We start from the raw sequence: 25,555 nt of genomic DNA on the forward strand, positions 1-25,555 counted from the left end.
AGATTCGACTAGGCCATTCCAAGACATTTACATGTTTCCCCTTAAACCACTCGAGTGTTGCTTTAGCAGTATGCTTCGTGTCATTGTCCTACTGGAACGTGCACCTCCGTCCCAGTCTCAAATCTCTGGAAGACTGAAACAGGTTTCCCTCAAGTATTTATTTCCCTGTATTTAGCGCCATCCATCATTCCTTCAATTCAGACCAGTTTCAAAGTCCCTGCCGATGAAAAACATCCGACAGCATGATGCTGCCACCACCATGCTTCACTGTGGGGATGTTGTTCTCAGGGTGATAAGAGGTGTTGGGTTTGTGCCAGACATAGAATTTCCATGATGGCCAAAAAGCTACATTTGAGTCTCATCTGACCACAGTACCTTCTTCCATATGTTTGGGTAGTCTCCCACATGCCTTTTGGCGAACACCATTTGTGTTTGCTTCTTTTTTTCTTTAAGCAATGGCTTTTTTTCTGGCCACACTTCTGTAAAGCCCAGCTCTGTGGAGTGTACAGCTAAAAGTGGTCCTATGGACAGATACTCCAATCTCCGCTGTGGAGCTTTGCAGCTCCTTCAGGGTTATCTTTGGTCTCTTTGTTGCCTCTCTGATTAATGCCTTCCTTGCCTGGTCCATGAGTTTTGGTGGGCGGCCCTCTCTTGGCAGGTTTGTTGTGGTGCCATAATCTTTCCATTTTGTAATAATGGATTTAATGGTGCTCTGTGGGATGTTCAAAGTTTTGGATATTTTTCTATAACCCAACCCCGATCTGTATTTCTCCACAACTTTGTCCCTGACCTGTTAGGAGAGCTCCTTGGTCTTCATGGTGCTGCTTGCTTGGTGGTGCCCCTTGCTTAGTGGCGTTGCAGACTCTGGTTCCTTTCAGAACAGGTGTGTATATACTGGGATTATGTGACAGATCATGTGACACTAAGATTGCACACAGGTGGACTTTATTTAACTAATTATGTGACTTCTGAAGGTAATTGGTTGCACCAGATCTTATTTACGAGCTTCATACCAAAGGGGGGGAATACATATGCACGCACTACTTTTCCATTATTTATTTATTTAAATTTAAAAAATCAACAAGTGATTTTTTTTCATTTCACTTCACCAATTTGGACTATTTTGTGTATGTCCATTACATGAAATCCACATAAAAATCTATTTAAATTGTTGTAATTCAACAAAATAGGAAAAATGCCAAGGGGGATGAATATATTTGCAAGGCACTGTATAGAGGTCCTGGGTGGCAGGAAGCTTGGTCCCAGTGATGTATTGTGCCATACTCATTATCCTCTGTAGTGCCTTGTGGTTGGAGGCCGAGCAGTTGCCATACCAGGCAGTGATGCAACCGGTCAGGACGCTCTCGATGGTGCAGCTGTAGAACCTTTTGAGGATCTGAGGATCCATGCCAAATCTTTTCAGTCTCCTGATGTTTGCTATTATAAACAGCTAGAGTTCTGAAAAAACACTGTCACATCTTAGTGGTTTTGAAATATGTATTGTTTAATCACATTGGAAAGAAAATACATGGAGTGAACAAATATAGTAAATATAAAGTCTCTCAAAAGATACACATTTTCTTACTGCTTTTGTATGCTTTTATTTAAATTGGTCCTCTCTTTTTGGAGCAGGATTGGGCCTAGAATGTGAGTAGAGACCTATAGTGACAAACACAGATTTGAGATATCATCTGTATGGACGAAACACTGCAGAAACATCAGTAATAACACTACAACAGAGAGTACGTATGGTCACATATCCACAGAATGTATAGTGTCTTTCTTTCTCCTCCCGGGGGTGGATCAGTAAAATGTACTCCGCTTCAAGATGTACGGCCTCCGAGCTTTGGTGTTTTTCACTTGCCTCTTAAAAATATACGGTGATTTCCTTTTGAGCGGGTTGTCACTGTTTTGATCGGCGTCAAGGTACTCTTGAGAATTGTCAAGCAGCTGTAAAGAAAAAAAAATAATCAAATCAAATATTATTTGTCACATGCACCGAATACAACATGTGTAGACCTTATAGTGAAATGCTTACTTACAAGCCCTTAACCAACAACAATTAAAGAGCAGCAGTAAAATAACAATAGCGATGCTACAGACAGGGGGTACCGGTACAGAGTCAATGTGCGGGGGCACCGGTTAGTCGAGGTAATATCTACATGTACACTACCGTTCAAAAGTTTGAGATCACTTAGAAATGACCTTGTTTTTGAAAGAAAAGCACATTTTTGTCCATTAAAATAACATCAAATTGATCAGAAATATATTGTTATTGTTGTAAATTACTACTGCAGCTGGAAATGGCAGATTTTTTATGGAATATCTACATAGGCGCAGAGGCCCATTATCAGCAACCATCACTCCTGTGTTCCAATGACACGTTGTATTAGCTACTTCAAGTTTATCATTTTAAAAGGCTAATTGGTCCATAGGAAACCATTTTGTAATTATGTTATCACAGTTGAAAACTGTTGTTCTGATTAAAGAAGCAATAAAACCGGCCTTCTTTAGACTAGTTGAGTATCTGGAGCATCAGCATTTGTGGGTTCGATTACAGGCTCAAAATGGCCAGAAACAAAGCACTTTCCTTTGAAACTTGTCAGTCTATTCTTCTTCTGAGAAATGAAGGCTATATGCTAAGAAACTGAAGATCTCGTACAACGTTGTGTACTACTCCCTTCACAGAACAGCGCAAACGGTCTCTAACCAGAATAGAAAGAGGAATGGGAGGCCCTGGCGCACAACTGAGCAAGAGGACAAGTACATTAGAGTGTCTAGTTTGAGAAACAGACGCCTCACAAGTCCGCAACAAGTCCTAAACAAGTCCTCAACTGTCAAAGACTCCAGCAACTGTAGTCATAGACTGTTCTCTCTGCTACAGCACGACAAGCAGTACTGGAGTGCCAAGTCTAGGTCCTCAACTGGTAGTTTCATTAAATAGTACCCGCAAAACGCCAGTTTCAACATCAACAGTGAAGTGGCGACTCCGGGATGCAAAGACAAAGCCATATCTCAGACTGGCCAATAAAAAGAAAAGATTAAGATGGTCAAAAGAACACAGACACTGGACAGAGGAACTCTGCCTCGAAGGCCAGCATCCCGGAGTCGCCTCTTCACTGTTGACGTGTTTTGCAGGTACTATTTAATGAAGCTGCCAGTTGAAGACCTAGACTTGGCACTCCAGTACTGCTTGCCGTGCAGTAGCAGAGAGAACAGTCTATGACTACAGTGGCTGGAGTCTTTGACAATTTTTAGGGCCTTCCTCTGACACCGCCTGATATAGAGGTCCTGGGTGGCAGGAAGCTTGGCCCCAGTGATGAACTGGGCTGTACGCACTACCCTCTGTAGTGCCTTGCCGTCGGAGACCGGGCAGCTGCCATACCAGACGTTGATGCAACCGGTCAGGATGCTCACGATGGTGCAGCTGTAGAACTTTTTGAGGATCTGAGGACCCATGCCAAATCTTTTCAGTCTCCTGAGGGGGAATAGGCTTTGTAATGAGCCACTCCTGGTGCATAAGGCCATGAAAACACAAATTACACCCTATGTTCCCCTGTATAGTGCACTACTTTTGACAAGGCCCATAGAGCTCTGGTCAAAAGTAGTGCACTTTAAAGAATAGGGTGCCATTTGGAACGCAGTTATAATAATAATAATTTTGACACCAGATAATGGTTGGTTTGTACCTACTTTATGCAGCTGTGGTTCAAACAAGTGTTTAGTGTATTTTCTTCCATTCATGAGAAAACAGGTCATCTGTATAGTCAGGCCGAAGAGACCTTGATCATGATGTGTGAGGAGCTGTGTAGTTGCCAGTGTGCACATCAATGTGATGGAGAAGCTGACAGTGTGCACATCAATGTGATGGAGAATCTGACAGTGTGCACATCAATGTGATGGAGAAGCTGACAGTGTGTACATCAACGTGATGGAGAAGCTGACAGTGTGTACATCAACGTGATGGAGAAGCTGACAGTGTGCACATCAATGTGATGGAGAAGCTGACAGTGTGCACATCAATGTGATGGAGAAGCTGACAGTGTGCACATCAACGTGATGGAGAATCTGACAGTGTGCACATCAACGTGATGGAGAATCTGACAGTGTGTACATCAATGTGATGGAGAAGCTGACAGTGTGCACATCAATGTGATGGAGAATCTGACAGTGTGCACATCAACGTGATGGAGAAGCTGACAGTGTGCACATCAATGTGATGGAGAAGCTGACAGTGTGCACATCAACGGGATGGAGAAGCTGACAGTGTGCACATCAATGTGATGGAGAAGCTGCCAGTGTGCACATCAATGTGATGGAGAAGCTGACAGTGTGCACATCAATGCGATGGAGAAGCTGACAGTGTGCACATCAACGTGATGGAGAAGCTGACAGTGTGCACATCAACGTGATGGAGAAGCTGACAGTGTGCACATCAACGTGATGGAGAAGCTGACAGTGTACACATCAACGGGATGGAGAAGCTGACAGTGTGCACATCAACGGGATGGAGAAGCTGACAGTGTGCACATCAACGTGATGGAGAAGCTGACAGTGTGCACATCAACGTGATGGAGAAGCTGACAGTGTGCACATCAATGCGATGGAGAAGCTGACAGTGTGCACATCAACAGGATGGAGAAGCTGACAGTGTGCACATCAACAGGATGGAGAAGCTGACAGTGTGCACATCAACGGGATGGAGAAGCTGACAGTGTGCACATCAATGTGATGGAGAAGCTGACAGTGTGCACATCAACGTGATGGAGAAGCTGACAGTGTGCACATCAATGGGATGGAGAAGCTGACAGTGTGCACATTAACGTGATGGAGAAGCTTGAGAAAAGAGACGAGGAGAAGGATAGGTGTTTAATGAGGGGTGTTCAGCGCTGTGCAGGGCCCAGGGATGGATGCTCATCGTGGGCATTTAGCGCTGTGCAGGGCCCAGAGATAGATGCTCATCGTGGGTATTTAGCGCGATGCAGGGCCCAGGGATAGATGCTCTTCGTGGGTATTTAGTGCTGTGCAGGGCCCAGAGATAGATGCTCATCGTGGGTATTTAGCGCTGTGCAGGGCCCAGAGATAGATGCTCATTGTGGGTATTTAGCGCTGTGCAGGGCCCAGAGATAGATGCTCATCGTGGGTGAGCGATATGTGTGTGGCCCTGTTTATATGTCTTTTTGTGTGCGCACTGCTCTCTGCAGACCTACAATGCTCATCACTGTGCTTGTTTTCTATATGTGTGTATGCAAAGTGTGTGTGTGTTTTCTATTCAAATGGGGAAAATTGCTCTCTTTGCTGTGTATCAGCCTCTGTCATTGTAGGTGTCGGTATGGTCATCCCTGTATGTGGCCTGATTAAATCAGATCGAGCTGATGTTTTGATGGTAATGGAGGTGTAACTGTGGTTTGAGCTGACAAATCGGGGAGCGGCTGCTGTGTTGTGTCACAAAACAATCCCTTCCTTATTATCCCTACTGAGCTAGAAGTTCAAAACGGTACTAGACTGTGTAGGCTCTATCCATGGTAGAAATAATGACTCTGAAATGTCAAACCGTTGATGTGAGGCTAATGCATGTTTTCATGTTAATTTGGATGGGAGGATTGTAGCCTGTCAGTCTAATTCGAGTGTATGAAATTGTAACGTGTCTGCATGGGATTTGTTGGATTATAGTCGGGTGTGGTTTCGGTGCACACAATGGCAGTGTCCGCGATAAGGTAACGCAACGAGCCACTTGTGGATTTGACAGCTCTAATTCAGTTCCACCTCCGACACCTCCGAATCCAGTCCTTAGCATCTGTATATCCCAGTGTACACTATGTATGCATGCATCCCTGTGTCCGTCCCTCACCTCTCGGGGCTGCAGTACTCTGCAGATGTGCTGTAGATCGAGGAGCTCATCCAAGGGCTCCGGCAGGGAGGCCAGCCTCTCCCCCAGCTCCTCCCCAGTGTTATACTCCACCTGTTCTCTCCACAACCGGCTGTTTATCAGGCTGTTCACCATCCTGCACACATTCACCAGGGACACACGCCAGTAGGGGGCGTTCTGCTTGCTCTGTTTCATGTGGGAGACGATGAGAAATAATTAAGACAGTGTGTGTGTGTGTGTGTGTGTGTGTGTGTGTGTGTGTGTGTGTGTGTGTGTGTGTGTGTGTGTGTGTGTGTGTGTGTGTGTGTGTGTGTGTGTGTGTGTGTGTGTGTGTGTGTGTGTGTGTGTGTGTGTGTGTATGTGTTTAACTATACTTGTGGAGACCATAGGTCCCCACAAGAATAGTAAACAAACAAACATTTGACCAACTGGGGACATTTTGTTAGTCCCCACAAGGTCAAATGCTATTTCTAGGGTGTTTAGGGTTAAGGTTAGAATTAGTGTTAGGATTAGTGTTAGGATTAGTGTTAGGGTTAGAATTCGGTTTAGGGTTAGAATTAGGGTTAGGGTTAGAATTAGTGTTAGGGTTAGAATTAGGTTTAGGTTTAGGGTTAGGGTTAAGAGCTAGGGTTTCGGTTTAGGTTAAATTTAGGTTAGGTTTTTGGGTTAGGGTTAGAGTTAGGGTTAAGGTTAGGGTAAGGGTACGGGTTAGGGTTAGGCTTAGTTTTAGGGGTTAAGGAAAATAGGATTTAGAATGGGACTGAATTGTATGTCCCCACAAGGTTAGCTGTGCTGTGTAAGACTGTGTGTGTGCATGCGTTTGCGTGTGTGTGTGTTTGTGTGTGTGTGTGTGAATATCTGTGCCTTTTGCTCCCTCTCACAATTCATGGCAACAGATCAGATCTTAACCTTATCTAGCTCCAAGCCTGCTGTATCATAGTCTAGTTTGAGCGTGTGGTATTGGATGGTGTGAAGCCCCTGCCGCTGCCTGTGGGGACCCCTGTGCGTGGGCCGACTCCATAACAGCGCACAGCCCAGACTCCCTCCCGGGTGTCACTGACAATGATGAACAGAGTCATAAGGAATATAAGATTGGAGCTTCTAAATCATCTCAAATCCCATCTCACCTATCAGCTTTGCTTTTATAGATGGCATAGGATAGCACTTTTATTTCCTGGCATAGTCATTGTTGAGAGAGGAGTTGTTAGATATTACATATGGATTTTATAGGCCAGGGGGGAGAAATGGCACAGAGTGGATATGTATCGTACGGAGCATTCTGAGCCATAAACCACTCCAGAGACGAGACAGAAAGGACGCCTCGGTCTGGCTGGATAGTGTTGTGCGTTCCTGACAATATTAACATTTAGAGAACCCTACAATTGCAAATGAGGTCTTGTTTACTTCCTAATGAACAGTTTATTAACACACTGAGTTGTGAGACGAGTGGTAGGTTCACGTTTAATTGTGTCTCGTCCTTCGTCAGTATCTTTTCGCTCAGTGTCACTTAATCAATGAGGGACTGAGGGACGGATCCTGTGTTTATGGAGCAGGAATGGTCCAATAATGCCTGCATCCCCAGCAGAGTGACTAACTGCCATTTTAAAAGGCCCATCCCAATTTTCTATTGAATTGTCTGTCAATGGCTAGTCTTTCATGACAGTTATGGGTGCCGAGATTATCCACTGGCTAGATTACTACACCAGCCATTATTAATATGAACTATTCCTTTAAGACACTGGCTACTGGTTTATCCAGAATATGTTTATCTCACCTTACTCACCAATTGATTGACTGAAACAGCTTGACGAAAATTGAAAGGCAATGTTCCCGCGTCAGCGGAGACTGCATTCACGGTCAACGCTGTAAATGTCGGCTCATGGTCAACACTGTAAATGTCGGCCCACGGTCAACACTGTAAATGTCGGCTCACGGTCAACACTGTAAATGTCGGCTCACGGTCAACACTGTAATTGTCAGCTCACGGTCAACACTGTAAATGTCGGCGCACGGTCAACACTGTAAAAGTCGGCTCACGGTCAACACTGTAAATGTCAGCTCACGGTCAACACTGTAAATGTCGGCTCACGGTCGACACTGTAAATGTCGGCTCACGGTCAACACTGTAAATGTCGACTCACGGTCAACATTGTAAATGTCGGCTCACGGTCAACACTGTAATTGTCGGCTCACGGCCAACACTGTAAATGTCGGCTCACGGTCAACACTATAAATGTCGGTGTACGGTCAACACTGTAAATGGCGGCTTACGGTCAACACTGTAAATGTCGGCTCACGGTCAACACTGTAAATGTCGCCTTATGGTCAACACTGTAAATGTCGGCTCATGGTCAACACTGTAAATGCCGGCTCACGGTCAACACTGTAAATGTAAATGTCGGCCTACGGTCAACACTGTAAATGTCGGCGTACGGTCAACGCTGTAAATGTCGGCTCACGGTCAACACTGTAAATGGCGGCTCACGGTCAACACTGTAAATGGCGGCTCACGGTCAACACTGTAAATGTCGGCACGGTCAACACTGCAAATGTCGGAAATTACCTTTGAATTTCAACACGAGCTTCCGTCTAATTCCCTGTTCTAATTCCACTCTTTTCTATTCTGTTTAGTAAAATATGTGGGAATGCATGCAGCAGTTAAAGACTGACATGACAGATACTAATTAAATAATAAACTGTTGTTTAACACCACGGATCATTTGTGCCGTTGTCTTTTCATGGCCTGTCAAACAGCTGCCAAATAAGATCACCAACAAGTGTCATGGAAACAAAATAGTCAACCTATTTCAACAGATATTAGCAAACTGATCCCCAACGGAACTATGTGTAATGGGTGTATCATCTAAAGAGGAACCATGTGTAATCTGTGTATCATCTAAAGAGGAACCATGTGTAATCTGTGTATAATCTAAAGAGGAACCATGTGTAATCTGTGTATCATCTAAAGAGGAACCATGTGTAATCTGTGTATAATCTAAAGAGGAACCATGTGTAATGGGTGTATAATCTAAAGAGGAACTATGTGTAATCTGTGTATAATCTAAAGAGGAACCATGTGTAATGGGTGTATAATCTAAAGAGGAACTATGTGTAATCTGTGTATAATCTAAAGAGGAACCATGTGTAATGGGTGTATAATCTAAAGAGGAACCATGTGTAATGGGTGTATAATCTAAAGAGGAACCATGTGTAATCTGTGTATAATCTAAAGAGGAACCATGTGTAATGGGTGTATAATCTAAAGAGGAACCATGTGTAATCTGTGTATAATCTAAAGAGGAAAAAGAAAAAGACAAGTGTCTAATACAACACTGTCTAGTACAACACTGTCTAATACAACACTGTCTAATACAACACTGTCTATCCAGTGTCTTCTTGAGCACTCCATCACTCATCTGGCGACCTATTATTACAATCAGCCCTCCAAGGAACCTTATAAACCATAAATCACAAGAGTTTATTTGTCATAGTCATGTCTCAGTGTGTCCGCCTCATTATCAGACTGAGAGTGGGGTATAGGGTGTGTGTGTGTGTGTGTGTGTGTGTGTGTGTGTGTGTGTGTGTGTGTGTGTGTGTGTGTGTGTGTGTGTGTGTGTGTGTGTGTGTGTGTGTGTGTGTGTGTGTGTGTGTGCGTGCGTGTCGGCCGCAAGGCGCTATGTTGCTGTCAGAGACAATCTGAATGGTATTAGCTCAGGTAATCAGTCTCCAGGCTCCACTAGTTCCAGTTCCATGATAAATACCCATATAGAAGAAGTAATAATTATGTTATACTTGAATGAATTTAAACCGTTTTTAATTCAATTCCCATTACGTGTGTGTGTGTGTGTGTGCGCGCGTGTGCTTGTGGGTGTGTATATGCGTGCGTGAGTGTTTATGCAGGTGTGAGTCGAAAAGTATTGAAGTGACTGGAAAAAGTGATTTTGAAAGCTTTACTGGTGCATTAGAAGATTATTGACTGTACTAGATTGAACATAATGTTTTTTTCAAAGATCATATATCCTAATAAAGAAATCTGTGAAACTATGAACAAATAGAATCAACAATGAGACAATTCAAGTTGAAACAGAAACTCAGAGAGGAAGATGACATATCTAAAGGACAGGTCTATATCCAGCCCCCATGAAAGAGCGCTCACACTCACACACACACACACACACACACACACACACACCTCAGAACTGACAGGTGCAAAGAGGAAGCAGTACAGTACCTTTGAAGTAAAGAGACTGCTCAATAGCTCCTCTTCTATCGCCTGCTGTTCTTGGTCAACATCTGTCAGATAGACACAAAACAAGAGTTGGAGTACTGATGTACAGGTATCATACAGGTATCATACAGGTATCATACAGGTATCATACAGGTATCATACAGGCATCATACAGGTATCATAGAGGTAGCATACAGGTATCATACAGGTATCATACAGGTATCATACAGGCATCATACAGGTATCATACAGGTATCATACAGGTATCATACAGGCACCATACAGGCATCATACAGGTATCATACAGGTAGCATACAGGTAGCATACAGGTAGCATACAGGTATCATACAGGTATCATACAGGTATCATACAGGTAGCATACAGGTATCATACAGGTATCATACAGGCACCAAACAGGCATCATACAGGTATCATACAGGTAGCATACAGGTACCATACAGGTATCATACAGGTACCATACAGGTATCATACAGGTACCATACAGGTACCATACAGGTACCATACAGGTATCATACAGGTACCATACAGGTATCATACAGGCACCATACAGGTATCATACAGGTATCATACAGGTAGGCATGTAACAATACTAATACAGGTATCATACAGGTATCATACAGGTACCATACAGGTACCATACAGGTATCGTACAGGTATCATACAGGTACCATACAGGTACCATACAGGCACCATACAGATACCATACAGGTACCATACAGGTATCATACAGGTATCATACAGGTATCATACAGGTATCATACAGGTATCATACAGGTACCATACAGGTATCATACAGGTAGGCATGTAACAATACTAATACAGGTATCATACAGGTACCATACAGGTATCATACAGGTAGGCATGTAACAATACTAATACAGGTATCATACAGGTACCATACAGGTATCATACAGGTATCATACAGGTATCATACAGGTATCATACAGGTAGGCATGTAACAATACTAATACAGGTATCATACAGGTACCATACAGGTATCATACAGGTATCATACAGGTAGGCATGTAACAATACTAATACAGGTATCATACAGGTACCATACAGGTACCATACAGGTACCATACAGGTATCATACAGGTATCATACAAGTAGGCATGTAACAATACTAATACAGGTATCATACAGGTACCATACAGGTACCATACAGGTATCATACAGGTATCATACAGGTATCATACAGGTATCATACAGGTAGGCATGTAACAATACTAATATAGGTACCATACAGGTACCATACAGGTATCATACAGGTATCATACAGGTACCATACAGGTACCATACAGGTATCATACAGGTATCATACAGGTATCATACAGGTAGGCATGTAACAATACTAATACAGGTATCATACAGGTACCATACAGGTATCATAAAGGTATCATACAGGTACCATACAGGTAGGCATGTAACAATACTAATACAGGTATCATACAGGTATCATACAGGTAGGCATGTAATAATACTAATACAGGTATCATTCAGGTATTTTGTGCTCCAATCCATAATAAAAACTTGGTTTCTATCACCTTGACTTAATGTTGTTCTAGCATTTCCCTCAACAGCTTTATCCAACGGAATTGATTTGTTTGGTGCAAATGTAGACCTCATAGCCTAATCAAGCCGATTTGAAGCCTAATAACTTTCTGTTAGAGCCTGACCCTCAAACATCAACTAAAGGTGCAATAAAGCTCAACCAAGAAAAGCTCAAAGATTTTTGACATCCATTTTGAAGCATTCAGATAACAGAACCAAACTTTGATTAGATGTTCAATCAAATCCCTTTTGCTCCTTGAGCCAGGAAGTTAATACTGCAGTGGGTTAAGTCAGGATCACACATAGTGTTTCTTGGTAGTCTTAAACAAATCTACTTTGAAACAAAAGTATACACTTTACAGACATGGTTATGGGCGTAAAAAAAGAAGACACCTGTACCATGTCAGATATAGAGTTGAAATGTATTCAATTTTGAGTTTGCATCCCAATATGACACTTTACATACATCACAGAAGACTGAAATATAACAAAACCGTTTGACACACAGGTAGAAACACTGGATTTTCTGCAGTTGAATCAAATATATATATATGTTTATTAATTATGAAATATATTAATAACATTCCACCCATGAGGCCACTAGGGGGTGATTTGGTCATTTGACTGCAGGAAAGGGCTACGGCTGTTTTGGGTGCTGCTAGATCGGATTCCTCTCCTCCCCCTCGCCCACACCCTACAGTAACATCAGTTCATTTCTACGACAGAGCTATGTGCTTAATGAGCTCAACGGAACAATGTGCTGTTTCTTTCGGAGAGGATTAAAGGGCTTATGTAATTGAGGTATAATTAGTAAGGATCACTAAACACCCGAGGTGCCCAGGTTTTTTCAAGACTGGTTGTAATAAAGACTGAATGAGGGCTCTCCAAGACTGGCTATAATAAAGACTGAAACAAACAGAGAACACTGTCACGTCATGGTTATAGTCTCGGAAATACGGTATAAAACAGGTTGTTTTATCCAGTATGATTTGAAAGGGAGAGAGGGGTGGAGAGAGACAGAGAGAGAGAGAGAGAGCAAAAAGAGAAAGAGAGAGAAAGAAAGAAAGAGGGAGAGAGAGGGGGGAGTGAGAGAGAGTGAGAGAGAGAGAGAGAGAGAGAGAGAGAGAGAGAGAGAGAGAGAGAGAGAGAGAGAGAAAGTGACAGAGAGAGTGAGAGAGAGAGAGAGAGAGAGAGAGAGAGAGAGAGAGAGAGAGAGAGAGAGAGAGAGAGAGAGAGAGAAATAGAGAAGTAGAGAAATAGAGAAATAGAGAGAGCTAATCAATGAGCAGACAGTCAGATGTGTGTTCATGCATCAATTAACCTAGTGGCCACAAACCCTGATCCTGGAGAGTTTCAATTGGCTGTCTGAGCTGTAAAATACCTGAGACAACTAGGCTAGGGCATTGATTAAATGGATAGATGGATAGTTCTGTGCTGGGCTAGAACAAACCCATGCACACCCTGTATCTCTGCAGATCTACTCCACTAGGACGATGCACTCCAAAAATGTGTTGAAAAGGAATTTATTGTATTCAAATTTTGCTGCAATGTAATACAACTCTCCAAGTGTGTACTTTACATATGAAGTAGGTTGAAGAAGATTGCCTTCAACTTACTAAACTTATGATTTGAATTTTGGTGAATAAAATTTTGTAGAATCAAAGAAACATGATTTGATAAAATAATGTCATTTCTGGACTCTAAATACTTTCAAAACATATAAATAACAAAATCATCTGACAACATTGGGTGAATTAGAGGATAGGCTCTGAAATAGTGGGTATCTCAGAGAGGTTGTGTCTTCTTGATAGGAATGTCAGGGTAATCAATGGATGTGAATGGACAAGATAACTATAGTGTGCATGGTGAAATCCACCTGTTGCAAAAGTATGTTTCAGTTGAGAGGAATACAGTTAGTCTGTAGTCTCTGAGAATATGTCCTGTTCTTTCAAGATTAAATCCAACCTAGTCAGTTGACAATGCAACCAATATAACACTCAGCAAGGTAGCAAATCAATTAGCATCAATAGGAAAGGATATCAAAGGATGCCCGTGCTTACCTGAACATAATACGCCACACGGCAAACAGAGGAGAAGCACAAACGCCAACTGTGTCTGCATCTTGGAGAAAATCCCACACTCTGAATCCAGCTAGCTAAGCAGGACCCAAGTCCATAGGGTTAGGGGTCAAATGCAGAAAGAGAGACAGAGATGGAGGTGGAGGTGGAGAAGGAGTGTACTCACTCAGTCTGTTTCTCCTTGTGTTCTCTTTTTCCTGGCAGTGACAGTGTGTGACTGTGTCCTCCTGGCTGTAGGTAGAATGAATGAAGTGAAGAACACTGGGCTCCATTCCCTCAATATATAAGAGGTAGAATGATGTCAGAGGACCACTCCCCCCCCACTCCCTCCTTCATCCTCCATTCCTCCATCCTCTCCCCCTTCCATATCCCCCTTTCTCTCTCTCTCATCACCCTCTCCCCCTCTTTCTCAACCTATGAGCCCTGGCGCTGTGTCATCTTGACATCAGACGTCATCCCCGCGTCACACATCAGGGTTTTGCATCATACAACTTCTAGATGTGGTTATTTTCATATTTGGTTATTTTTATTACTTTAGAGTGGGTAGATTGATTGGTTTTCTGATTTGTTTGTGAAGGAGAGCTGTGTGTCTAAAGTTGAGGACCCCCTGTCTCACTGGGATTCATAGACACACTCTCAGGGCTCTACAAATACTCTATAAACCTTATTTCTGGATGTTTTAGGTGGTGTCTAAATTAGGATTTAAATTGTGAATTTATTACTATGGGTATAGGGAGTTTTATTATATGAGTTGTATTATAGGCTTATTTTCACCATATTCAACTATCAAACAAAATGTGTGTGATTATTATATTATATTGTTTTCTTATTTTTTCCCCCAACGATTCCATTGCCATTTATTTGAAATAAATAAATACATGATTTGTGTAATAACCATTTTGTGTAATAATATATTAACAACTTCTATCAAAAACCCTAGGCTACTGGTAAACCCAAACAGTGATGATGTATAGTCTAATTGTACCATACATAGGTCATGCTATCGTGATGAAAATGCACTCCCGCTAGACGTCAGTCTCGCAAATTATGTCTACTTGCTCTTCATTGCGCATTTAAATGCTGCCTAGTGGGCTGTAATAAATTAATAAATTACTGGATTGTGGGAAACCATTAACTAACACGACTATTCTCAAGTGAATACAGAGATGAAGTAGTCCTTATATGAAAAACATGAACGCATGAATGATTTGCTCTCTCTAACAGAAATGTGAATATCGATATTCCCACTGTATATCAAAGAAAGTTGCCCCCCGCCCCCAAAACAAAAATTATATTGGCTTCTGTTCTGTCCTCTTTTAAAACGGCAAATGTATGCTTTGATGTGTTGGTCATTATAAAGAACAGTTTTGAACGCGCAGAATAATTGCGGCTGAGATTTACGCCTCCATTTTTGGATAAACGCCACCCTCAGTTTTACGATGGGGCGGCCTCTCACTGAAGTGCGCTATGACAAGCGTTCCGATTTGGGACAGTGTTCAACTTTTTGGTGAGTGACAAACCTACACCAGTTTGTGAAAAAGTCACGGACGTCCTGCAATGCAGTGGCTGTAACCCATTTTGGCAGCATTTTGGATAATTGTGTTTCAGTTGAGCGGCTTGCTATGGCTCCATTCGGGAAGAACTTTCTGAAAGCGCGTTTGAAAAACAGGTAATTTTAAAGATGTATTTTTTTGTTCTCACCTGTTGCATTCAGAACTGTAGAATACTGTATATGAGGCACATTTAACATGTGGAGGACGGAATTTATGCTCCCCTGCCGGGTACTAAATATAACTTATTTTACGTACATAATTGTTTTATCCATCTGACCAAAAATACCACCAATGTGGCTGTTCAACAATTCACCTCTCATTTTCGAGTCTATTGATGTGAGAGAAAACAGCATAGGCTATTTTTGCATCTCCTCCAGACTATGATATACTGTAACTCTTTAGCATTTAGAATGTTCTCCTGCTCAGTGAAGGTAAATGGTGCCATTTTTTGTTGTTAAAATTGTGGGAGTTTTTTGTTCTGTAAGCAGGTGAAATGGCTATTTTAATGTTATAAGTAGACTGTGTGTGTGTGTGTGTGTGTGTGTGTGTGTGTGTGTGTGTGTGTGTGTGTGTGTGTGTGTGTGTGTGTGTGTGTGTGTGTGTGTGTGTGTGTGTGTGTGTGTGCATTGCATCTGTGGTGATGGGAAAGTGTGGCTGTCAATATGTCTAAGTCAGACCAACTCTAGACACTGCAGATGAACAGATGACTGTGAGCAGACTCCTGTCAGTCAGTCAGACTAATCATGACAGTAGTGACTTTTAAGTGGTCATAACATGGTAATAACATAAGAACACATACATGTCAGGGCATGAATAATACCTACGCCACCACATTGTAAACCCTTGCCTAGGTTTGTTTTGACACTCAAGGCCATGTCACATCAGCTATTACTAGGGTTCATATAACACTGGAGAAAATGTTCACAAAATGTCAACACATGTTTAGTCTGACATGGAATTGCATAAAAATGATATGATAATTTCAATAAAATTCTCGCAAAATATCCATGTAGACTTTGGTGTGGAGTTAGGCCACACAGAAAGACGTATCATATGGAATCTAATAAGAGTTGACCCGCTCTTAAGATGCAGACTAATCTGTAATTAAACCTAAGATATTTTTTCATAAAGCGTTTCTACCTGAGAGACTGTTTAGTGGGAGAGAACATTCCTGATTCAAGTTTAGAGGTATCCTGTCATCGACACTTGTATAATTTGCTTGAGCAATTTCCTTAAGTGGCTCGGTTCCCTTTTTGACGTTTCATGGTCCCAGATAGGCTAGACCACTGTACATTGAAAGGTATTAAAAAATGTATTTGTTGTTTAGCCGCGAGCGATGATATGTCAAATAAATAATTGTTTCTTTGTTAAGATACCTAAAATGCAAGCATTTGATGTGGTTAATCTAAAACCACCATCTAATGCCTCCCTGCTTAATGGACATGTTGCATGTGGTCATGCTTTAGGCTAGTCCACATCTAGGATGCAGGAAAGATGCTTGTTGTTGGAACAGCTCCAATCTACTCCAGTATCTTAAAACATTTTTATAGAGAAAAATAAATCAATTGCTTTTGTTTGGCTGAATGAACTTTGCTGACACTCTTAAGTTTGAGAGTATGTTTTACACATTTCTTCAGGCATTCATCGCTAACCCTGATTGTGGCAGTGGCACCAGTCTGACACTAATGTATTTTCATTGCACACACAGCTGACGACAAGTGGACTATTTATCAGTCTAGTCCGACTGTCTTTGATGACTTCAAACAGTCTCAGCTCAAGTTGCCTCAGTAGATATGTAATTTTTTTCATGTTGTGTAGTAATTACCCAGCAGCTTGGCCAACTATAATTATCTCACATTTTCAGATCTCTAGATATGTCAATTTAAGTTGTGTAGCAAGGAGATACACCAAGTTGGATTCATTCCTAAAGATTGGCTTAGATATATCCTAAAGGGGAAAAAATATTCAGCATGATATACTGTAGTTCTATTCGATGTCAGAATGTGTAGATAGACACGAAGCTTGGTTATATTCAGCTGGATCAAATTAATTTACCCTGGAGGTCAAGGCAATTAAAATTTGACCCATTGAAGCATGTTAGAATATGTAGATCATGTGTCAAACTCATTCCACGGAGGAACGAAAGTCTGCAGGTTGTTGCTCCTGCCTTGAAATGTATTGATGATTAAGGTCACTGATTGGTAAGGAACTCCCCTAACCTGGTTGTCTAGGTCTTAATTGGTCACAAATTTAAAGAAGAAACCGAAAACCAGCAGACAATTTGCTCTCCATGGAATGAGTTTGACACCCCTGATGTAGATAGACAGGAATCATGGTTATGTTCAGCTGGATCAAGACAATTTACCCTGAGAGTCAGACAATTCAGATTTGACCCATTGAAATGATCAGAAAACAACATACTTTCATTTAAAAGTGGATGCCACTTCTCTTCACAACCATATGATACAGTAAGGACTCTTCTCCAGTGCTGCACCGGCCCGGGAGAGACGAGAATAGGGTAAGGGCGTAGATTATTTTGTCTTTTCTCCCAGATGCCTATCTGACTGGGAGTCATCCTAGAGATCAACGAACCCAGATAGAGAAGTGATGTTATTTCCTTCCAAATCCCTCATCCTCTTAAGATAAGAGCCGAAAACTGTGTGCCTCTCCAGGCTGCATCCCAAATGGCAACCTATTCCCTATTTAGTGCACTACTTTTGACCAGGGCCAATAGGGTAGGCTGCCATTTGTGAGGCATCCCCTAGGGTGGCATTTGGAACACAGGGGACCTAGTCTCCTCCTGTTTCGTCACATGATAGTACCCTCCACGTAGTTATTTGTGTTCGGGAAACTGCTTGTGGGACATGTCTTTACACAGACAGGATTAACCCCACTTACTGTACAGTACAGTATTCGCTCCCATTTTCTTCGGGCCTTATTTCATTGAATGGATGGGCTTGGATTACATATGAAAGATGATGATGGTTTCTAGTATCTTTAGAAGGATTTAGATGTGAAACGGTCTGGTGCGTTCACTCTATTACAACTCTTTCAAGAACCGTTCCTGTCTTGCACTTCAGGCTCTGTTACTTTTTCTATGTTCTTTGAATATGGATGTAAAGCAACATAACCGTTCCGTTTATTCCATTCCAGCGATTAATATTAGCCCTTCCTACAATATAGCTCCTTCCAACAGTCTCCACCGATATATTGTAATCTAGTGTAGTCACTTCCCACTCAAACTAGTCTTGATAACAACAGCTCAACAAATGTTTACGTTCATTGTATCACAGATGGGCAACTGTCATAGATTATCAATAGATCCATGTTTCCCTGTTTGTGTAGTTGATAGTGTCACTCAGTCAACACGTTGTGACATAGAGTAGCGCTAATCATTTGGTCTCACCTGTTGGGACTTGTTCAAACTTTAAAGAAAATGCATTTGATTCTTCAGTGTAAATTTGCCAAGGGTGGTTTTTTAAATTGATGAGATCGTCTTTACTGTATTAAATGACTGTTATGATATGTCTTAGGGAACAAGAAGTGCTCTAGCAATGTGAACTATGAATGCTGTGGTGTTCCAACGTAGATCACAGAAACATACACACTGCATATCACCTGGTAGTTTAATAGAATAGAGTTTCTCCTCCACATCAGGCCTTTATGTACTTCCAACGTCTACTCAGGGGTCCAGTGTGTTTGCTCAGGTTTCTGTAGATTACTCAGCATTTAGCTCCCTATTAAATGAGGAATTATTGAATGACACAGATTTGACATTAGCAATGACATAAAGTAGGATATAAAACCTACATGTATGTAGACTTTGACAGTGTGTAGTTTGTATTTATTTTTTTGTTTTACGATTGGCTCAAGTTCATCAGCACATTCATGTACATTTCTGTCATAAAGCACTGTATATACATTTATCAATGTAGACCTGTAAGGGCGCCCACATACGTTCCTGCCCCAAACCATAACATATTCCCCAGCTATGCATATGAAGTGACACACCAGTTCACAGCCCTCATGAATGTATTGGCTTTGATTAAATCAGCCCATTGGCCCATGCAGACTTTGTATTTGTCCAGGCAGGGACTTGGCTCGAGAGGAGAGGAGACAAACAGTTCCCAGTGTTACACAGTGTGTATGTCTACTGTTTTGGCACCAACTTCACTGTTATCTTATCACCGGTTAAGTGTAAACATGGTTGTCCTCAGAGTGAGAGAGAGCAAGTTGTACCCTCCTCTTCTCCTCACTGAGAGAGAACACGTTTTGACACAGGTCTCTGCTTCGGGTGCTGTCTCAAACGTAAGAAAAGGGCCAGTTAACTATGCCACTAACCATGATGTGAATATGTATCAGTATCGGATGGGAACTATTCCCAGCACAGCTCACTGTTAATATGACATTCATAGAGACATACTCACACAATATACCCATATTCCTTGCTCACGTTACATTAGGTGTGCACCTCATGTTCCATATTTACACAGCTCTAGTTATGGAATTCATGTTTTCCTCCTCCCTGTCCATAGACTAGCATTCTGTCAGGAAGTAGCAGGATGTTGCCGTTGTTCCACTGATTGTGGCCCTGCAGGACAAACACAGGTGCTTCCCTTCCTCTAATGTTCTGCCTTCCTGTGACTTCCTGCACAGCTGAGGGTTTAGGTTTAGGGTTTAGGTCAGCTGGCCCACCATAACACTAATTGTATGTGTGTATGCGTGAATGCATGCTTGTTTTCACATGTGTCTATGCAACTTTTCTGTGTTTAAAAAATATATTTTTTTCAGTTAATTTTGGGGGAAAAGGCTCCATGGGAGTGTACAGTACTATATCTACCATACTCTACTGTTCTCCTCACTGAGAAAGGAGAAGGCAGTCTTTACATCTCGAGAGACAGAAGAGAGTCTCCAATTTCTCAAGTTACTGAGTGCTCCTTGGGTTTCCAAGGGAAGAGGTGGAGGAATGGTTAGGTCAAAGTCGTCATGGTGATTGTCTGTGAATGCTGGAGGCGTGTCGAGGAGATTGTTTTCCCTCTCTCTGCATAGCTCAGGTATTTGCATTCCCTTTTCATCTCCAAGGGTCTCCATAACCATTAACTAGCCTATTGCATTGTTGCATACATATCGCATTCCTCAGGCCTCGTTCAGCTCAGAGTTTACACAATGCTCCACCTGTGTGTTTTTATGCCCGTTGGAAACCGTAACACTACGTGGTGATATCGCACTGTATATCAGCTAAACCCAACACTTCACGAGGAGCTAAGCTAGCGGGGATTGGTTTTTCCATTGAACCCTTTTTGAATGAGGTCGTTTATTGTATATTTCACCCATCACTGACTGTACAGTAGACATGTGCGTCAGATACGTGTGAGCGTCTGTCGTTCTGAACAGGTAACTACTGTGTCACTACTATGTCATCCAGGGGCCACTCTGAAGCTTTGTTCGTGCCTGGTAGAGAGATGATTGACATTGCCTCCAGGATGCCTGAAGAGCTTGATGTTAGCCCAACCTGGATCTTGGGGTCAGGGAAGGTTATCTCTCCACAGACAAACAGAACAGATATAGACTAAGATACCTTTTTATCCAACAGCCAGACAATGGAGTCAGTACCAGATACCAAGACTAGGACCAGATTCACCATATCAGACACCTAACCAAAACCGTGTGTGGTATGATCTATGATCTGATGGAGTTAAATAATGAAAGTACATACAATAAGAATGATATGGATACTTTGGTTCTGGAATGTTGCAGTATCTGGCCTTTGGACATAGGATGCAGTTACAGGACTTATTTAGATGTTCTTATATGAGATATTAAATTAGATTCTAGGGACATTAGCCTGAAAAATATTAGTCAGTCAACTACTGTTGAGCTACTGAAGACATCCGATGTTAACATTACCATGTATTAAACATTACAAAGTGCAGTGCCTTGTACTGCAACAAAATTGCCATGTCACAAAATGCTATCTGGACATTACGTTTGATTATTGCTTAATGTGATTAATTGGGTTGGTATCTGCGCTGCACTTCCTCTTTTGATCTGAACTGCCCATGGCTATGGGGTTTTCCCATCATGGAAAGGAGACAAAGGAATGAAACATTGAGTTAGATAAGGGACATAATCAAAAGCCTATTTTGGAGGCAATTTTTCCTCAGGTTTTTATGGTCCAGACAAAAAGATAATGAGGGCTTTGGAGTGAAATAGCTCAGAACGGAATCATAAAGTGATCATGTCTGATGAGTAAGAGGATGAGTAACTATTTAATAGAATCAGAATCGGAGTGCTGAGCAAATTGAGTGACTACATTTTCTGCTCATCGACTGCCTTGATGACCACCAACCAACCATAGGATGTGCTTTTTCCCAAAGCTATTAGGCTAATGAAATGACACGTCAAAACTAGGTTTATCCATAATTGCACATCATTACATTCTGGGACATTTCATGCTGTTCAACGGTTATTTCAATTATACCCATTGATGTCTAACACATACAGTATAACCAAGTCTTAACATATCAGAACCTGTTGACTATTCAAACACCAAAATTCTTACGTTTTGTATTTGTCTTTTTCCTAGAGCGAAGGACAAAGATGACAAGGAAACTGTGCTAGGAAAGGAGATCCAGGTGTCTGTGTGTGATGAGGAGAAGGTGGTGTGCGGTGTCACCAAACACACAACGTGTGCTGACATAGTGCAGGCCTTGCTGGACGACCACAAGACCATCCCTGAGAACAAGAAAATTCTGCATGGCGACCCTAAAGACTTCTGCCTGCTAGAGCGCTGGAAAGGCTTTGAGAGGGCTCTGCCCCCATTAACCCGCATCCTCAGGCTATGGAATGCCTGGGGAGACCAGCGACCGTTCATCCAGTTCACCCTGGTCAAGGCCAGCGATTTTGTACCCCAAGCAGGCTGCAAGAAGGGGGCCAAATTAAAGGGGGCTAAGGGGGCTAAGAGATGGGAGCAAGGCCCGGCCCAGTACTCCCAGTCACTGCCAGTGGAGAGGCAGAAACGGATGGTGAAGAAGGCCTTCAGGAAGCTGGAGAAGATCCATAAGGAGAAGAGGGTAGTGGGATCTTCTCCGGGCAGCGAGGAGATAGACAGGATGGTTCAGCTGCTTATCCAACAGGACCACACCATCCGGCATCAGATCCAGAGGATGAGGGAGCTGGACTGTGAGATGGAACGCTTCGAGATGGAGCTGCAGGGAGGACAACAGGATACAGAGCTTCTCCATGAGGGATTCTCCTCACTCTCCCCGATCTCCTTCCCCCACAGCCACAACCAGAACCTGGACAGCCAGCCAGGGGTTTCAGAGCAGGAGCTGCTGCAGGAGTGCGTGTATACTAGTGACAGTGTGGCCCAGTTGGAGATGCAGCTGCTCAGGCACGAGGAGCTTATAGCCCAACTGTCACAGGACATCGACGTAGAGCTGACGAGGGCCATGTTAACGTTGCCGGAGGTCCCTGACAAGGATACTCAGTTACAGGGGGCAGCGGCAGGAGTAACTTCTGACCCAGACCTGTCCTGGGAAGCGGCAGAACTGGAGAGACTGCAAGCCGAACTGAGGCTTAGTCTGCGCACCGGCGTGTTCCTTCACATCCAAACGGCCCAGCTGGAGAAGGAGCTGAAGGGCTATGAATCCACACTGTTTTCCAAGGACCAGGATTGCTGGCAGCTGGCTTCCCAGCTGAGCACACTGCAGGTGGGGGACAGCGTGCAGGAAACGCCCAGGCTCGGGACTATGAAATGCCCGGCCCCATGCATTGTTCCACAGGCAGTGAGACTGAAACACAGCCTGTCCCCTACAGATGTTACAGACACAGACTCAGACACAGGGATCAGCTCCACACACAGTCAGGACTCACTGTCTCCTTGTCTGGACATGATCCTGCCACCGCTGGACACTGATGTCTGAGATGTCTGCCTCTCTGGATTCCCCTCAGAAGGCAATACACAATCCCGCTATATGCACTATTTGCCTGGCGGACTAATTTGATACTGTATTAATCATTGAGTTACTACACTGACACATTTGCTATTTCAAATGATAATAGTATTTTCTTACTATTCCTACTTTTGACGTGCCCATTGCATGACACTTCATTGAGTATTAATAGATTGACCAAAACACAAAACATAAAATGATTGTTTTATATTAAAACATTCAGCAGACCTTTGTAGATGTAGAATTTTACCGGTCTGCTTTTGTTATAAACTGTAAACCATTCATTATCTGTTCATATTTTCTTCATAAGCTATAAGATATAATGTCACAGAGATTCATCAAAATGACAAAAGAACAATGAGATGTAAGGGAAAACTATATTTATTTGTGTTCTTGTTTTGGAGCATTAGACTATTTGTTACTGTATGTTTATATACATTCCAAAAGCATATGAAGCCAAACTCTACATTTCTCAATATGTGTGCAGGTAGTCACTATCATTAATGTAAAATGAAAGCCATTTAAGCTATAAAAAAAAAATATATATATATATAAATGTACATTCTTTACTGCAACAATAAAGGCATGTTTCTTAACAATTCTTAACATTTCTCTGAAACTCCATTAGGGATTCCATCGATTCCACTGGAGATGCTCGCTAGGTAAGCACGAACTAAAGCGAGCAGTCTTTTCTTGTCAAGGTATTGCTGACATAGGTAACATAGTGTATTCTGGGCAAACCAGGGCTGGTGGTGGAAAAGCAGGGGATATCTATTTCACACACTAATTGCCTGCTTCTCCCCCCTCTCTAAGCCTCTAAGTAGCTCTGGCAATCATGAAAGAGACTGAACATTACAATGTGGAAGGCCCTGTCACTGGTGCCTTGCCCGACTCGTTGAATGAACAAGGGGTGGAGTGCTTTAAGCAGGCAGTTTAGCCCAAATTGGATGAAAATCAGATACCTCAATGTATTTTCTGATGTCTATAGAGATCCCACATCTTAAAGATGTTGGTTATGATATTGCACAACATAATATGAGGTCACATTGTTAGCTACTGTATCTATTGTTCTTATGAACGACTAGTTAATGTAATGTGGGTGCACCCCATTTCTGTGATTTGGTAACAAGCTTTGTGCTGATTACTTTCCCCGACCCTCTGTATTAACCATAAAAGGGAAAGTTCACAGCAAACACAACATTTACATGATTTTCCACTTATAGTACCCTAGCGGATGTTGGCAGATAGTACATTAGTACATATTTTGCTTATTTAGGATATTTCAGATGCCTTTGGCAAGCACAAGGGCCAATGATGAAAAGAAGCCAACAGGGCACATCATAGCTTGTTCTTAAAATAATGAAAAAGTTCTCAAAGTGTATTTTTCGCTGCACATTACTGGCCGATATTCCAGAGGGGAGAAGCAAAGAGTCAGGAGTTAGACTGGGTCCAATGAGTTTACCTGTCTACATCAGATCAGCAGGAGATAAAAGCCTCGCAAAATGACAATTACAGTAGTGCTGTATTTTTTTCTTCCTGTTGTGGCAACCTCAGCGTTAGCAATTACTACAGGCCAGTTTGGACAAGCAGCTATTTGTGGATTAGGATGGTCTTGGGTTGGGAACGATGCTAAAGACAGTAATGGCTGAGTTACAAACTAAACATACTGAGATGTACAGTATGTTCAACATTAGAGTACAGGTCCTTGAAATAGCTGTGGTTTAGAATGCCATGCATGTATGTGCAGTCTTGAAAGCTTCTGGTGCCCTGTTCGTGAGAGAGGTGTCTGTAATGACTCGATTGCTCTTTATTAATTTCCAAATACTGATTTTATTGCTTGAAAAGTTTTAAGAATGACTATATCTGCACTGTAGAACACTAATGTTTTTGATAAAGCACATATTCTCTATTCACAGAGAGTGAAACACCACACAACCTAACTTACAATTATCACCTTCTACTGCACCCCAGTCCATTTAACACCACTGAGAATGGTTTCATTTAATTATCAATGTATTATGACTAGTAATGACTAGTAAGGACCTCTTGCACTCTTTTTATACCAAGCATTAGTAGCAAACAATGGACGTATCTAACTAGAAACTGTCAAATGTCTATATAATATTTGTATCTCAAAAGAAGGAATATAATATTGAGATAATTGCTCAAATTATATTGAATACATAATGCGACATGACACATGACACATGACACAAAACTAACCATGCTGCATTTTGGTCCGCCTCTCTTTCACCAGAAGAAAACCGTTACACATTCAGTATCTCACATTCAGTATC

At 42.1% G+C, this 25,555-nt stretch overlaps 2 protein-coding genes across 3 annotated transcripts; one reads left to right on the plus strand and one right to left on the minus strand.

Moving 5' to 3' along the window:
* Positions 1–1,489: 1,489 nt before the first annotated feature.
* On the minus strand, positions 1,490–13,988 carry nts (neurotensin). Of its 2 annotated transcripts, XM_031802054.1 has the most exons (5): positions 13,917–13,988; positions 13,733–13,827; positions 10,101–10,162; positions 5,852–6,055; positions 1,490–1,950 (listed from the first exon to the last, which is right to left on the minus strand). In XM_031802054.1, exons 2-5 carry the CDS (start codon positions 13,791–13,793, stop codon positions 1,804–1,806), a joined length of 474 nt encoding a protein of 157 aa, XP_031657914.1. In that variant the 5' UTR covers positions 13,794–13,827; positions 13,917–13,988; the 3' UTR covers positions 1,490–1,803. The 2 variants fall into 2 exon arrangements, with proteins under 2 accessions (XP_031657914.1, XP_020311345.1); XM_020455756.2 differs by having other exon boundaries at positions 13,733–13,986.
* A 1,224-nt stretch (positions 13,989–15,212) lies between these two features.
* On the plus strand, positions 15,213–23,853 carry rassf9 (Ras association domain family member 9). Its single transcript, XM_020457071.2, has 2 exons — positions 15,213–15,419; positions 21,890–23,853. Exons 1-2 carry the CDS (start codon positions 15,373–15,375, stop codon positions 23,226–23,228), a joined length of 1,386 nt encoding a protein of 461 aa, XP_020312660.1. The 5' UTR covers positions 15,213–15,372; the 3' UTR covers positions 23,229–23,853.
* Positions 23,854–25,555: the final 1,702 nt, after the last annotated feature.

Source organism: Oncorhynchus kisutch, linkage group LG22, assembly GCF_002021735.2.
Source record: "Oncorhynchus kisutch isolate 150728-3 linkage group LG22, Okis_V2, whole genome shotgun sequence".
NCBI lineage: Eukaryota > Metazoa > Chordata > Actinopteri > Salmoniformes > Salmonidae > Oncorhynchus > Oncorhynchus kisutch.